The 14807-nt window shown below is 39.8% G+C and overlaps 1 protein-coding gene across 3 annotated transcripts; it reads left to right on the top strand.

Moving 5' to 3' along the window:
- Positions 1-316: 316 nt before the first annotated feature.
- Positions 317-14584, top strand: LOC143392769 (uncharacterized). 3 transcript variants are annotated; one of them, XM_076846807.2, is made up of 5 exons: positions 317-399; positions 8978-9104; positions 9312-9372; positions 10480-12436; positions 14033-14584. In XM_076846807.2, the coding sequence occupies exons 1-5, from the start codon at positions 397-399 to the stop codon at positions 14060-14062; spliced, it is 2178 nt and encodes a 725-aa protein (XP_076702922.2). In that variant the 5' UTR covers positions 317-396; the 3' UTR covers positions 14063-14584. The 3 variants fall into 3 exon arrangements, with proteins under 3 accessions (XP_076702922.2, XP_076702913.2, XP_076702904.2); XM_076846798.2 differs by having other exon boundaries at positions 10480-12614; positions 14033-14069; XM_076846789.2 differs by lacking the exon at positions 14033-14584 and having other exon boundaries at positions 10480-12740.
- The last annotated feature ends 223 nt before the right edge of the window (positions 14585-14807 follow it).

The following is a 14807-nucleotide window of genomic DNA, read 5'->3' as shown; positions in this document are numbered from 1 at the left end:
CCACTGAAGAAGCAGCCAGAGCCGCCGTGGAAAGCCAGGAGCAAGTTGTGCTTCTGTGCACCGTCTTCGGGCTGCTGCTGGTCGCGGCCTGGGGAGAGCTCTGGTTGGAACTCACAGAGGTTCCAGGCAGAGAGTGATCACTGCTCGGTTCTGGCGGCGCGCTCAGGGCGGGTCTTTGACTGACAGTCAACTTTGGGGGCGGGACGGAGCTGCAGAGCGGTCCAATCAGGGGCGCCGGCGGGAGGCGGGTCCGCTCCGAACCGCGGGACCTTCCGTTCTGGCTCCGCCATCTTTGAGACCCTGTCGGCTCCCGAGGTTGCTCTTCCTGTTTGGCCTGTGACCTCCTTTGACTTCGGCCGCCGTGAGGTGGACAACAGGACACCCAGAAGCAGGGAGATGGTGAGTGTGCGGGGCCCAGGCGTCCCGGACGTGGGCACAGGGCCTGGCTGTGACGGGGGCCCAGCGAAACCCGCTGCGCTCCGTAGGTGCCTGGAACCGCGCTCGGCCCTCGGTTCCCTGGTCCCTTCTGTCCTGTGGGGCGGGGACCGGCGTCCGCTTGGCCCTGCGCGGCGCCTTTACCTGGTCCGAGCCCTGTGCATGGCGCAGGCCCGTCACCCTGTGCGGTGACGGCGCGGGGGCGGGGACCCGGCGGGGACCCCACGTCTCCTGGGACTCCCCACGTTCTAAGCTCGGTTGCGAGGGTGTCCCGCGGACTGGCTGGGAGGGGAGTGCCCCCCGTGTCATTGTTATAGATTGTTCCAGACGTTGTTTTTAAAAAGGAAATGCTGATTAAAGGAGGATCTGACTTCATTTGAAAGGAGCATTGCAGTAGGGCGAAGCCCCAACTGTAAGGTTCCGAGCATCTCAGTGGATAAGTAGAAAAAGGGACTTTTTTTCCTTGGGAGAAGAAGATGGGAGTAGAAACTAGGTTGGAGGGGAAGTTGCCATCAACGTAAGCTCCTAGAAGCCACAACGTTTCTCCTGTTCTTAGGGTGACAATAAAGAGATTTTGTGCTGGCTCGGGTTGAGGGTGGGTCAAGGATCCCAGGCCTGGAGGAAGGAGAAACCACCAAGGAAAGTTTGCCTAACAGTTTTGTTTCTATTAATCACTTGAGCTGGCAATTTTTGAGGCAAAAAGTGAGAATTTGGAAACTGTCTGGCTTTGTCATAGGTAAGGTAAAGGGACATCAGGTAAGTGGAAGGAGTATAGTGTTGTTTGCACTAGGCTGCTTCCACAGAGTACAAAGCATTATACAGGGGATTTCTTTAATCACGACTGATTTCCAGGATTTCAGCAGTTACATGAAATTTAATCTCTTCAGCTGTTTTTGCATCTACATAGTTGTTCTTGTCAGAGTGTAATTTGTGTCAGTGAGGACCAGTCAGAGAAAGAAAACTTTGGGTTCTGCCTACTGGAGAATTTCATATTTCATTTTGATGTATAGAAGAATTAAAAAAAAATCTTTGTCCCTGATTGTGGCACAGAAAACTTAAAACCCTGGAATTTCCTGATCAATAGTAGTATCTCTGGGTGCTTATCCTCATCCTCTTTTAGACAGTACCTGAATTTGTGCTCAGGAGTTGACTCGGTGCCACCCTTCTAGCTTCAAAATGGGGACTATTGAGCACACAAGCAAACACGTGCTTTGTGTTCGTATCTGCACTGGGGTCAGTATACTGGGACAGAGCCCTGAATTTGCAGGGACCAGATTAAGTCTGGGTGGTGTCAGAATTTAATTGTTTGATGCCTAGTTAGTATTGAATTGGTTAGCATTCAGTAAACACAGATTTAGTGTCAGAAATGATGTTAGAAAAGAGCACAGATCAGAACCTTCAAATGACTGAGTGAATGCTCGCTAGAATTGAACCTGTGTGTGAGGGAGCCTTTCATGACTTGGAAAAGTGAAAAGCAGGGTATGTGGAGGTTCCAGGATTCAATTTCCTGAATGCTCAAGTTTCCCTCACTCACTCTCTGACAGTGGATGCTTGGGCTTCATCTGCGCAGTGACAGAATTCTGTAGGCTTAAGAATGTGTTTGCCTTCTGAGTTTAGATCCCCTTATGAACTGTGGGTGAAGCACACTGCTGCCCCGAGCTGCTTCCCTTTTGTTTCCTGTGTAGAATCCTGTTTTTACAAAATAGCAGTTCTATGTTGGTGTATACCTGCAATCCCTGCAACTCAAGGTGTTGAAGCCAGAGAATCATGAATGGTTTCAGGCCAGTCTCAAAGTAGAATCTAGTTAGGATTGGGAATGTAGCTGAGTGGTAGTGCACCAGTGGATTCAGTCCCCAGTACTTAAAAAAAAAAAAAAAAAAAAAGGCAGTTGACTTACACATTTGAGAATTTTATTGAATGTAAGATGCCGACTTTCTTGACCTGAATGGATGGATTTAATGAGATGTGAGAAAGAGAATTATTGACATGAATTACTTGTTCCTAGGAATTTAAGTTTATAAAGGTACATGGAATCACTATGCAGGGGAATAAACAGACCGTAATCACTTCCAGTGTGTTTCTCTGATCTCATGTAGCTTGGCATCCTTAGGTAACTAGAGGATGTAGTTTTTGAACCTTCCTTATTGGTTTACCATCTATTTATCACTATGAGATATATACATATATTTTTTTAGGGGGAGGGGATTACCACGGATTTAACTTGGGGACACTTGACCACTGAGTCACATCCCCATCCCTATTTTTTATTTTGTTTAGAGACTGGCTTTGAACTGGACATCCTCCTGTCTCAGCCTCCCAAGCTACTGGAATTGCAGGCTTGTGACACCATGCCCAGCACTATGAGATTTCTCTTTTGTTGTGGTATCTTTTCCTTCATCTGTTGCTGGTGTGATGATAGTTCCCTTGGTTCTCACTGCTTCTGCAACTTGGTTATTTCAGGTTTATTTTATTTATTTATTTATTTTTTAATATTTTTCAGTTGTAGTTAGACACAATACCTTTATTTAATTTATTTTTTTAATGTGGTACTGAGGATCGAACCCAGGGCCTCACATGCTAGGCAAGCTCTCTACCACTGAGCCACAACCCCAGCCCTTTCAGGTTTATTTTTTGATGTTTTAAACAATGTTTATTTTGTCCTCTAGTGCTAATATATCTTTTTTTTTTTTTTTAAACAGAATGGGAAACCTTTTTGTAAATTATGGACAAATTGAAATTGAATAGGAAATTGTGTCTGTATAAATTTATGATCTTCTGACCTTTTATGTTTTTTGTGTTTATTGAAAGGTTTGCTAATATTTGCAATGCTCTAATTTATTTATATTTTGGTATTAAAGAGCACCACTATGGGATTGTATCTTTTTGAGATTTTTTCTAGGTGGTCTTCTACCCACCTCTTTTCTCAGTTTTGTGATTTTTTAAAAAAATTTCTGATCCAGTTATGTAGTTGATATGAAATAAAATGTATATTTGTATATTTAGCAACTATCATGGAAACTTGCTACAATCCCTTATTAATTCCAGAAGGTGCTTGATTTTGATTTTTTGGTTTTTTTTTTCTACATAGACAATTTCACCTATGAACAAAGACAATTTTATTTTCAGTCTCAGAGCTTTCTTTTCTTGCCTGGTGTTTTCTGTGTGTCAATGTGATTTTAGGAGTTTTGATATTTAGCTTGTAAATGTGATGGATTACATGAATTTATTTATAAATCTTCTATTAGGTTTCCATACTTAGAATTCACAGTTGGTTGTGGTACATATTTCTGTTTATGCCTTAATGGGATTTACTCTTTTCTATGTTTGTTAGAAATATTTTCCTGTGGTTTTTGTTTATTGTAATGTCTCTAATTTTGATATCATGGCAGTATGGGCCTCAGAGCATATTTCCTGGAAAAGATTGTAGATGGTTGGTGTCATATTTTGATTACATGTTAGGCAGAATAAACCAGTGAGAACATGTGGACCTGGTCTTTTTTGTATGATTATGTTTTATACTCTTTCAGTTTCTGTAATATACTCTATAATTTGCTAAACTGGGGATGCAACCCAGGATATTCTACAACTGAGCTGCATTTCCAGCTCTTTTTATTTATTTATTTTTATTTTGAGACATTGTCTTGCTAAATCACTAAGGTTGGCCTTGAAGTTGAGATCCTGATGCCTTAGACTCCTTATCACTGGGATTACTGGTGTGTGCCACTGTGCCTGGCTGTATAGGCTCTTATGTATATTGTTTATCACTTCTGTGAGTTGTGTAGATTATTTCTATCCAGGAGTTGATTCATTTTGTTACATTTATGGACATATAATTGTTTAGAATATTTGTTAATGGTTCACTTAATATCCAAGGAATTAGGTGGAATGTACCATTTTTGTTACCAAGGTTAGTAATTTGTGTGTCTAACTAAGGCTAATTAAGACTTATCAATTTTGATGATTTTTCCAAAAAACCAGCTTTTGGAAGGTATTTTGTTTTGGTTCTGGGCATTGAACCCATGTGTATTTTACTACTGAGCCACATTCCAGCTCTTTTTATTTTTTTTTGAGACAAGTTCTCACTAAATTGCTTAGGTCCTTGCTAAGTTATTAAGGCTGGTGTCCAACTTATGATCCTTCTGCCTTAGCCTCCCAAGTCACTGGGATTACAGGTGTGTGCTTCTGCACCTGGCTTCAAATTTTTTAATGGTGTGTTGTCGTCATACATAATGGTGGGATTTGTTTCGTACGTGCCTACAATATGACCATATAATTGGGTCACTATCATTCCCCAGTACTTCCCCTTTTTCTCCCTTCCTCCTTTCCCTAGTCCCTTTTCTGTATTCTACTGATCTCCCTTCACTTTTCATGAGATCCCACTGATCTTTTCTTTTTTCCTCTCTGTCACACCTTTTGAGTTTGACCTGTTTCACTTAACATAATGTTCTCAGGTTTCATTCATTTCCCTGAAAAATAACTTTTTTTTTTTTTTTTTTTTGGTATTGAGGATTGAACTCGGGGGCACTTAACCACTGAGGCACATCCCCAGCCCTTTTTTTGTGTTTTATTTAGAGACAGGGTCTCACTGAGTTGCTTAGGGCCTTGCTAAGTTGCTGGGGCTAGCTTTGAACTTGTGATTCTCTTGCCTCAGCCTCCCTAGCCACTGGGATTACGGACTTGCACCACCATGCCCAGCTCATTATTTTTATTTTAAGATGGGTATCTCACTAAGTTCCCAGGGTTATCCTGGAACTTCTGATTCTCCTGTCACAGCCTCCCAAGCTGCTGGTATCATGGGTATGTGCCACCGTGTCTTTCTATGTGACTCCATTTTTAGATATTTGATTCAAATTCACTATTTAACCTTTAACTCCTTCTTCCCTTTGTGCCCCATATCAGGATAAGGTGATCAAAAGCCTGACATTGCTCTACTTTGCATTGCCAGAGCCTGAAACCACCCATACCTATGTCCTTGTAACTGGAGTGAATTCTCATCAAAACTTCTGTGTTAATAACTTATAAAACTCCTAGGCCAGACTCATTTCTTCCCTCTCTTAAGGCACTTGCTACTTGTTTGAGATGCTTATCCTACTCTCCCTATGCCCTCAATTATATGAATAGTGAGAATTTGGCTGTCTTTTGGTTTTGTATTCTTTCTCCTCATCAGTGTCAACATCAGAACCACACCTCTAAAACTGACCAAAGCTATAACCACTTTCTGTGTCTGTCTTTTCTTGCTTTGATTGCTAACCTGGTCTCCTACTTGATGGCCAAAATATACTGGACCTCTGCTTCCTGGCTTTGAAGGGATTTTGTTCCGTTAGATCTGTGCTTCTCTGTTGCTGCCTAGTGTATAAATCTTGACTCATGTTGCCATGTTACAAGGAAGAAAAACATAGAAATAAGTATGTCTTTCCTAAATTTAATTTTTGTGTGTAGTGGGGAGGGTTCTAGGATTTAACCGAGGGTGCTTTACCACTGAGTTCCATCCCCAGCTTTTTTTGATTTTTTTTTTTTTTTTTTTTTTTTAAAGACAGTGTCTCACTATGTTGCTGAGGGTGGCTTTGAACTTATGATCCTCTTGTCTCAGTCTTTCGAATCACTGGAGATTACAGGTATGTGCCACAATACCTGGCCCAAATTTAATTTTTTGTTTAAATAAATCATCATGAAGTACATTTAAAAACAGTAAATAGCCAGTCATGCTGGACAGGGTAGGGGAAAAGGATCATAAGTTCAAGTCCAGACTAAGCAACTTCAGGAAACCTAATCTCAAAATAAAAAGAGCTAGGGATAGAGCTTAGTAGTAAAGAACCCCTGGGTTCAATCCCCAGTACAAAAGAAGAAGAAGGAAAAGAATAAAAAAGTTGTGGTAAGATTTAATAATACAATCTAAACTGGGAATTCTCATTATGATTAATAACTTGAGGGAAAAGGGGGAAAGAAGATTTATAACTTGGGTTGTCTCCATGTGGTCCTCTGACTGATCCTTTCCTGTCTTGCCCTGAAGGTATCTACTATCCTGATCCTTTGGCTATTTTTCCTATCTTTTAGCAAGTGTGATTTTTCACTCAGCAATTATTTTAGCATTGTCTCCTTGGAAATTTCCATAAGTGATTATTAAAGGAATCACAGAAAAAGGTATTATGTGTGCTTCACTTGCCTCAATGTTTCTCACAGGCTAGTATCAGGAGGGGGGCAAATTATTTCCTCATCAGTTCCAGTGGCTGCTGTGTCAAGCTACTTTCTCAACCAAATCTGCTTTTTGTTTTAATATGTGGTTTCTTCTTCCTAAGTTTCATGATTTTGATCCTTCTTGGTTCATGTGTTCCTTCCTTGCCTTTTACTTCCCTTAATATTCATATACTAAAATCCCCAATCCATTTTTAGTGGCTTTTCTCTCTCCTTTCTTTTTATTTTTTTTTTTTCTTTTTAGTTGTAGATTGACTTGATACCTTTATTTGTTTTTACGTGGTGCTAGGATTGAATTCAGTGCCTCACATTTGCAAGGCAAGCACTCTACCACTGAGCTACAACTCCATCTTTTTTTTTTTTTTTTGTACCAGGGATTGAACACAGGGGCACTTTACCACTGAGCCACGTCCCTAGCCCTTTTTATTTTGATTCAGGGCTTGCTAAGTTGCTTAGGACCTTGCTAAGTTTCTAAGGCTGGTCTTGACCTTGTTATTCTCCTGCCTCAGCTTCCTAAGTCACTGGGGTTACAGGTGTGCACCACCATGCCTTGCTGGCTTATCTCTTTTTATACAATTATTATTTCATCCAAAATATATTTGTTACTGACTTCTCAAAGAATTCAAGTTTTAACTTTCCCATTTTGTTTATAATTTGATTATCATCCATGACATAGACAGGAATACTGTATAAAATTCAAGTAGACACCAGTTTCTCCCTGTCTCATGTTTTGAGATTGTGATTTCTGCCACTCTTGTATACAGCTTGGGCTACCATAAATTAATATTCTGTAATCTGTTAATCTGTGATAAATGTTGTATTCCTGAATAGTGTAGTAGGAAAATCTTTTATGTATTTTAGGTAAGCTGTGAATTTCTAATTCCAATTATTTTGAATTAACTTTAAGTTAATTTCTAGTTCCAATGATTGTTGGGCATTGATTATACCTACTAAATTGAGGAAAGTGGTTTTTGCTGACTAGTTAATGTATAAAAAGTGAGCTTTGGGAATTAAGAATTTTATTAATGTATGTGAGATATCTTGAAGACATTGAACTCTCTATATTCATGTGCTATCATTTCTTGTATTTCAGTTGTTCTTGGACATTGTCCAATAAAAAGTATTTTCCATTAGCATAGTGAATTATTCTTCATGAGTCTTATTTAGTTTTTTTTTTTAAGAGAGAATTTTTTAATATTTATTTTATTTTTTTTTTAGTTTTTGGTGGACACAACATCTCAATTTTTTAAATTTTTTTATTTTTATGTGGTGCTGAGGATCGAACCCAGTGCCCCGCACATGGCCAGGCTAGTTCACTACCGCTTGAGCCGTATCCCCAGCCCCTATGAGGCTTATTTAGTGTTTAAGGTTGTTTTGTAAGAAACAATGTACAAGCTTCCAAAGGTTGTCTTTTAGGGACTAGAACACATCCTCTGGTATTGTACTTACAAGCAAGTTGTGACAAGTGGTGTAAATTGTACCTGTCAGACCTACTCCTTAGAGATTCTTCATCCAGAGTGTACTTGGAGGGCTGATGACCATTCTGAATATTGAAAACATTCATAGGTACAACAGATTATGAATGAGAACACATTGTTGCCATATACTCTCAAATTTCTCTCAGGCATATATAAAAATATGCAGTGGGTTGGGGTTGTGGCTTGGTGGTAGAGCGCTTGCCTAGCATGTGATTCTCAGCACTGCATATAAATGAAAGAAAAAATAAATAAAGGTCCAGGACTGAGGTTGTGGCTCAGTGGTAGAGTGCTTGCCTAGATGTGCAAGGCCCTGGGATCTATCCTCAGCACCACATAAAAATAAATAAATAAAGGTATTGTGTCCAACTAAAAAAAAATGAAAAATAAATAAAGGTTCATTGACAACAAAAAATATTTTTTTTTAAAAAAAAGGATATGCAATATCTAGGTATTGTGTCCAACTAAAAAAAAATTAAAAATAAATAAAGGTTCATTGACAACAACAAAAATATATATATATATATATTTATTTTTTTTTTTTTAAAAAAAGGATATGCAATATCTGGACAGGTGGTGCTTACTGTCTTGGATGCACTCAAGATTTTGTTCTGAGAGGTATTACAAACCCACTGCATAATAAGATATTGGTGTGACCCAGGAGCATAATGTGTGTTCCTATCCTGCTGTTAAGTTTCAGACTAGTATCAGAATTGTTGTGTGAGAGGAGATGAGTGTGGATAGGGAATTGGAGAGTGATGATATGAAGTGAATGTTGAGGAATACAACATCATGTCAAGTTTTAATGAAATGATTTCCCATTTCTGGTACTGAGTCTTACCCTTCCTCTTGGAAATATATGTGGGATAATTTAGGAGTTGGTGACCTTTGAGGATGTTGCTGTGAACTTCACCCTGGATGAATGGGCTTTGCTGGATCCCTCCCAGAAGAAGCTCTACCAAGATGTGATGCAGGAAACCTTCAGGTGTCTGGCCTCTCTAGGTAAGGATGACATCAGTCTCTTATTTATTTTATCAGAAATAAAGTGTTTCTTCCTTATGAGGGCTACTACATGATATGGAATGTGTAAAAGAAATATTTAGTTGTTACACTAGGTGTGGTCACAATACATGATGAGCCTAACTAGAATGTAATAAGGTTTCTATAGTGTTTACTAATTCATACTGATTTACTGGGTTTACATTTTAGGAAAAGAAAGAGACAGCCAGACCAATGAAGATGCATACAAAAATCCTGGGAAAAATCTAAGGTAATCTATATTTAGGAGAAATATAGATGTCAAGCATTCAGTTGACATCTTCAGCCAAACTCCACATTATATTGAGAACAATGTTGCTCAAGAATGTTGTAATGACAAGTAATTTTAAAAAACAAACAATGCAAATAAACACAGCTTTAAATTGATTTGATTTGAGGAAATTTTCCTTGACTTTTATTCAGGTTAGTATTGTTAATCAGAAAATCAGAAATTCAAAATGTTCCAGCATTAGAAACATATCAGGCACTCATATATTGTCATATGTGATACTTTTCTGATGGATCCACCTAGAGAGACTTTGTTCCATGCACAAAAGTATCAAAAATGTTGTATTAAATTTCCTTTGAGTTTAGGTACAAGGTGTTTATGATATTAAAGTAAATTTTGTGTTTGAGCTAACTCCCTGAATATTTCTTTATTTATTTGCAAATGTTTCAAAATCCAGAGCTTTTGATCCCCATCATTTCACATAAGGAGTAATGAACCATATTTAATTGTGATATTATATTCAGTATTGGCCAAATAGTTTATTTAGGAACAGTATTAAGATTTTTGCATTATAACATCACTATTTTGCCTGATGGGGTGGCGCACACCTATCATCCCAACTACTAGGGAGGCTGTGTTGGTAGGATCATGGTTTCAACGCCAGTCTCAGAATTTTAGTGAGGCCCTAAGCAACTTAGTAAGACCTTATCTCAAAATAAAAAATTAAAAAGGGCTGGGGATGTAGCTCTGGTAAAGAGTTCCTGGGTTCAATCCCTAGTGCAAAAAAAAAACAAGCAAAACCCCACTAACCCTACTTCGATGATATCTGTGATTGACCCATACCATAGTGTATGGTATCATTTTTAAAATATATATATATGTATTGTTTTTAGTTGGACACAATATCTTTATTTATTTATTTTTATTTGGTGCTAAGGATCGAACCCAGGGCCTCGCACGTGCTAGACGAGCACTCTGCCTCTGAGCCCGAAACCCAGCTCTGCATGGTATCATTTCATGTTCAAAAATTATAGGACATAAAACCAATGCTTTTCCTTATAAGCCATAAAGAAACAAAAGCTTAATGATGTACTTCTCATTTTTTTCCAGAAGTCAAGTATTAGGGACGCTCTGTGAAGGTAGTGAACATGGAGACATCTTCAGCCAAACTCCACATTATATTGAGAACAATACAGCTCTTCCTGGCGCAAAACCAGGTGAAAGCTTTGTGTGTGGAGAAGTCCTCATTGACGATTCATCACCAGATGTGCTTTTCAGATCTCAAACTGGACATAAACCATATGAATATCAGCAGTATGAGAAGTCTGTTGTTTATTACCAGTGCTTGCAGGAGCATGGAAAGACTCAAACCGGAGTGGAACAACATAAACATAAGCAATGTGGGACAATCTTAACTTGTCCTGGTTCCCTTACAATACATGAAAGGATTGACACTGGAGAGAAACCATATATATGTACACCGTGTGGTATAGCCTTCAATAATCACAGTACTCTTCGATACCATGAAAGGGTTCACAGTGGCAGAAAACCCTATGGATGTCAGCAATGTGGGAAAACCTTTAGTTGTTTCAGTAGTTTGGGAAGACATGAGCAAAATCACAATGGAAAGAAACCATATGGGTGTAAGAAATGTGAAAAAGCCTTCTTTTCTTTGAGTCACCTGCGAAGACATGAACAAACTCACAATGGACAGAAACCTTATGTATGTGAGCAGTGTGGGAAAGCCTTTCATTTTCCCTGTTCCCTCAGAAAACATGGAAGAACTCACACTGGAGAAAAACCCTATGTATGTATTGATTGTGGGAAAGCCTTCAGTGACTCTAGTTCCTTTTATAGACATAAAAGAACTCACACTGGAGAGAAACCCTATGTATGTGAACCATGTGGAAAAGCATTCAGTTGTTTCAGTACCCTTAAAGTACATGAAAGAAGTCACACTGGAGAGAAGCCCTATGTATGTGAACAATGTGGAAAATCACTCAGTTGTCTCAGTTCCCTTAAATTACATGAAACAATTCATACTGGACAGAAGCCCTATGTATGTAAGCAGTGTGGGAAAACCTTTAGTTATTCGAGTTCCTTTCGAACCCATGGACGAACTCACAACGGAGAGAAACCATATGTATGTATGCATTGTGGCAGAGCCTTTAGTTATTCTTTTTCCCTTAAATATCATGAAAAAACTCACACTAGAGAGAAACCCTCTGTATGCAAGGAGTTTGGAAGAACCTTTAGTTCTTTCTGTTACATTAAAATATGTGAAGGCATACACAATGGAGAAAAATCCTATATATGTAAGGAATGTGGAAAAGCTTTCAGTCAAACCAGTCATATCATCAGACATCAAAGAACTCACACTGGAGAGAAACCCTATGTTTGTAAGCAATGTGGAAAAGCATTCAGTGACTCTAGTTCCTGTCACAGGCATAAAAGAACTCATACTGGAGAGAAACCTTATATATGTGAACAATGTGGAAAAGCATTCACTTGTTTCAGTTCCCTTAAATTACATGAAAGAATTCACACTGGAGAAAAACCATATGCCTGTGAACAATGTGGAAAAGCATTCAGTTGTTTCAGTTCCCTTAAATTACACGAAAGAACTCACACTGGAGAGAAACCCTATGTATGTCAGCAATGTGGAAAATCCTTTGGTTATTCTGGTTCCTTTCGAGACCATGCAAAAATTCACAGTGGGCTAAAACCCTATGTCTGTAAACAGTGTGGAAAAGCTTTTAGTTACTCTAGTTCCTTTCGAAAACATGAAAGAACTCACACTGGAGAGAAGCCCTATGTTTGCATGCAATGTGGGAAAGCCTTTAGTTCTTCTTTTTCCCTTCAAAATCATGAAAGAACTCACACTAGAGAGAAACCTTCTATACGCAAGGAGTATAGAAAAGCCTTTAGTTCTTCCCGTTACATTAAAAGACGTGAAAGAACTCATACTGGAGAGAAACCCTATATATGCAAGGAGTGTGGAAAAGCATTCAGTCGATCCAGTCACGTTCTCAGACATCAAAGAACTCACACTGGAGAGAAACCCTATGTATGTAAGCAATGTGGAAAAGCCTTTAGTTCTTCTAGTTATATTAAAATACATGAAAAAACACATACTGGAGAAAAATCCCATGTGTACAAGCAGTGTGGGAAAGCTTTAGTTCAATCCAACTATGTTCTCATAGATGAAAGAACTCAAGGGAAAGTAGCGCTGACCAAAGACTGTGGTAAGACTTCTTTCTTGAACTTTCTGTCAAACGTGAACAGTGGAGAGAACTTGTATTAATGTTAAGTATGTGGGGATGCCTGCAGTCATTTTGTTCAGTATATACATATAAATGAACGTAGAAGAGATGTGCAAAAGCCTTCAGTTGACCCATGTGTAAGTATTTGCACTGAACAAAAAGGCTGTGAATGTGAAAAATACAAGAAAGTTGTCATTTAACAGAAAAAGTTTCACTGTCCTCTAAAAAGGCCTTTGGACTGGAATTCTAAAGGTGTGATTACTGTGAAGACCTTGATGCAAAATAATTTTGAGTAGAATGCTTCAGAAAATGCACCACCTGAAGGAAATGTACTAGTCATGAATTGATTGTGCTCATCAGTGGCTTTTTTGGGAGAGGGGAGCATCTTGTCTTTTACATGTAGTGTTTATTTTCCCAAATGAATGCAAGCTGTGAAGGGCATGGACATATTTTATAAATATTTCTGCCACTTCAGTTCCAAAGCCTCAGGGGAGTGCTTGCTTTTGGAGGGATAAAAGAGAGTAGCTCTGAACCAGCCCTGGGACTCCAGTCTGAGTCATCTCTGCTTCTGATGACTGCAGGACCCAATAATTCTATTAACTTCCTTGGGCCTCACATGAAATAGAGGTGAGGCTTTGTTTCACCAAATACTTAAACAACAGGATGGATAAGAAAAAGCTTTTGTGAGGCAGGATGCAAACCTAAAGGAATTGATATTGCTCTCTTTCATCAGACAGAAGTGGTGATACACAGAATTGGAATGCTCTCAGTGGAAACTGAGTGACACAGGAATTTAAATACTTCAATAGATATTGAGACTTCAACCAAAGAGATTCTGATTTTGTTTTAGTAGTCTGCCCACCTAGGCTTGGCTCCATTTTGGCCTGATGTAAATTCTTTTAAAAATCTTTGGTTTGATTTATTAGTGAGTAAAGCATTCTGATTTGAACCATAATTGAGCCTAAAGACTCTGTACCCAGAGTTTGTCCCCCTTAGGAGGGTGGACTTCTATAAGGATCTGCTGAGGACTGGATAGAAGAGGTCTGCATCTATGAGTGTCAGTTACCACAAGGTTGAAGACTCCCTTGGCCCAGGTGATGAGGGTTGGCAAATGTGAGGCTCCTGTGCTGCTACTTCTTATATTAGCTTTAGCTTGGGCCCACACTGACTTGGGTAAAGTTCCTGCTGTCAACTGCAGGAAAGATGCTGCAAATGGAGGTGGTTGCAGTAACAAACCAGTCTGCCATTTCCACTGACTACAGATCTCTGCTTAGGGTGGCTCCATTAGGTTGGCTCCACTGAGGTGTTTCTGCCTGGCTTGGATTGTGGGACTGGCATGGGGGACCCATGGCTGAGTTCTGGGGAGTGACCAGTACCATGCTCTTGTGGTTCTTTTCTAGTGTGAATGTCTTAGGGATCTGGCAGGTTGAGAACAGAGTGGCCAGAACATCCAGATCATCCACTAGGAGATCCTTACTATCACAACACTGCTGGACATGGTGAAGGTGTATTCATCCTCATTATCCTGACATCTGTGGGACTGCTTTTGGTGTGACCCTGGAAGGCCAGAATCCGGCGCGATCATAGCTGCCATCTCTGCACTCTTGTACCATTGTGGTAAGAGGAAGCTGCAAAATCCTCAGTTTTGACACAGACCCCACTGGCACAGTGCCTGCTGCCATGGGAAACCTGTATGGCCATGTTGTTCCTCTTGAAGAATGAGGTCCTGGAGCCCTGAGATAAACTGACACTCCTGCAATTTCTTCTCTCCAGCTCCTGCACTGGTGCAAGTGGAGGGCCTTCTGTGGCACTATGCCTCTAGCTGAGCTGTGCATCCTTCCACACGAGGATTGGATGTAAACAAAGTGGGTTAATTGCACTGTGATGAGGCAGAGCATTTTCTGTCTTGAAGGAGATGGTAATTGGAGCTGCTAAGCCCAGCTGAAGAAGAGTAGGCGGTTCTGAGTGACCTGAGTAAATGTTTCTCAGGGAGTTAAGTACCTTAGGTACTTTTTAGACAGTGATTTCTTCAAACACCTGAGAACATCACATGGCTGGGGTTCATCTTCCATTGGTGAACATATGGCTTGAGGGCAGGAGCCTAAGCTAGGAGGTTGTCTCCTGTTTCACGAGCATGTGCTTTCCCAGTCCAAGGCCTGACAGCCCGCCTAACCC

The sequence above is a fragment of the Callospermophilus lateralis genome, chromosome 1 (assembly GCF_048772815.1).
Source record: "Callospermophilus lateralis isolate mCalLat2 chromosome 1, mCalLat2.hap1, whole genome shotgun sequence".
NCBI classification, from domain to species: Eukaryota; Metazoa; Chordata; class Mammalia; order Rodentia; family Sciuridae; genus Callospermophilus; species Callospermophilus lateralis.
This window is presented reverse-complemented; position numbering and strand designations above follow the sequence as displayed.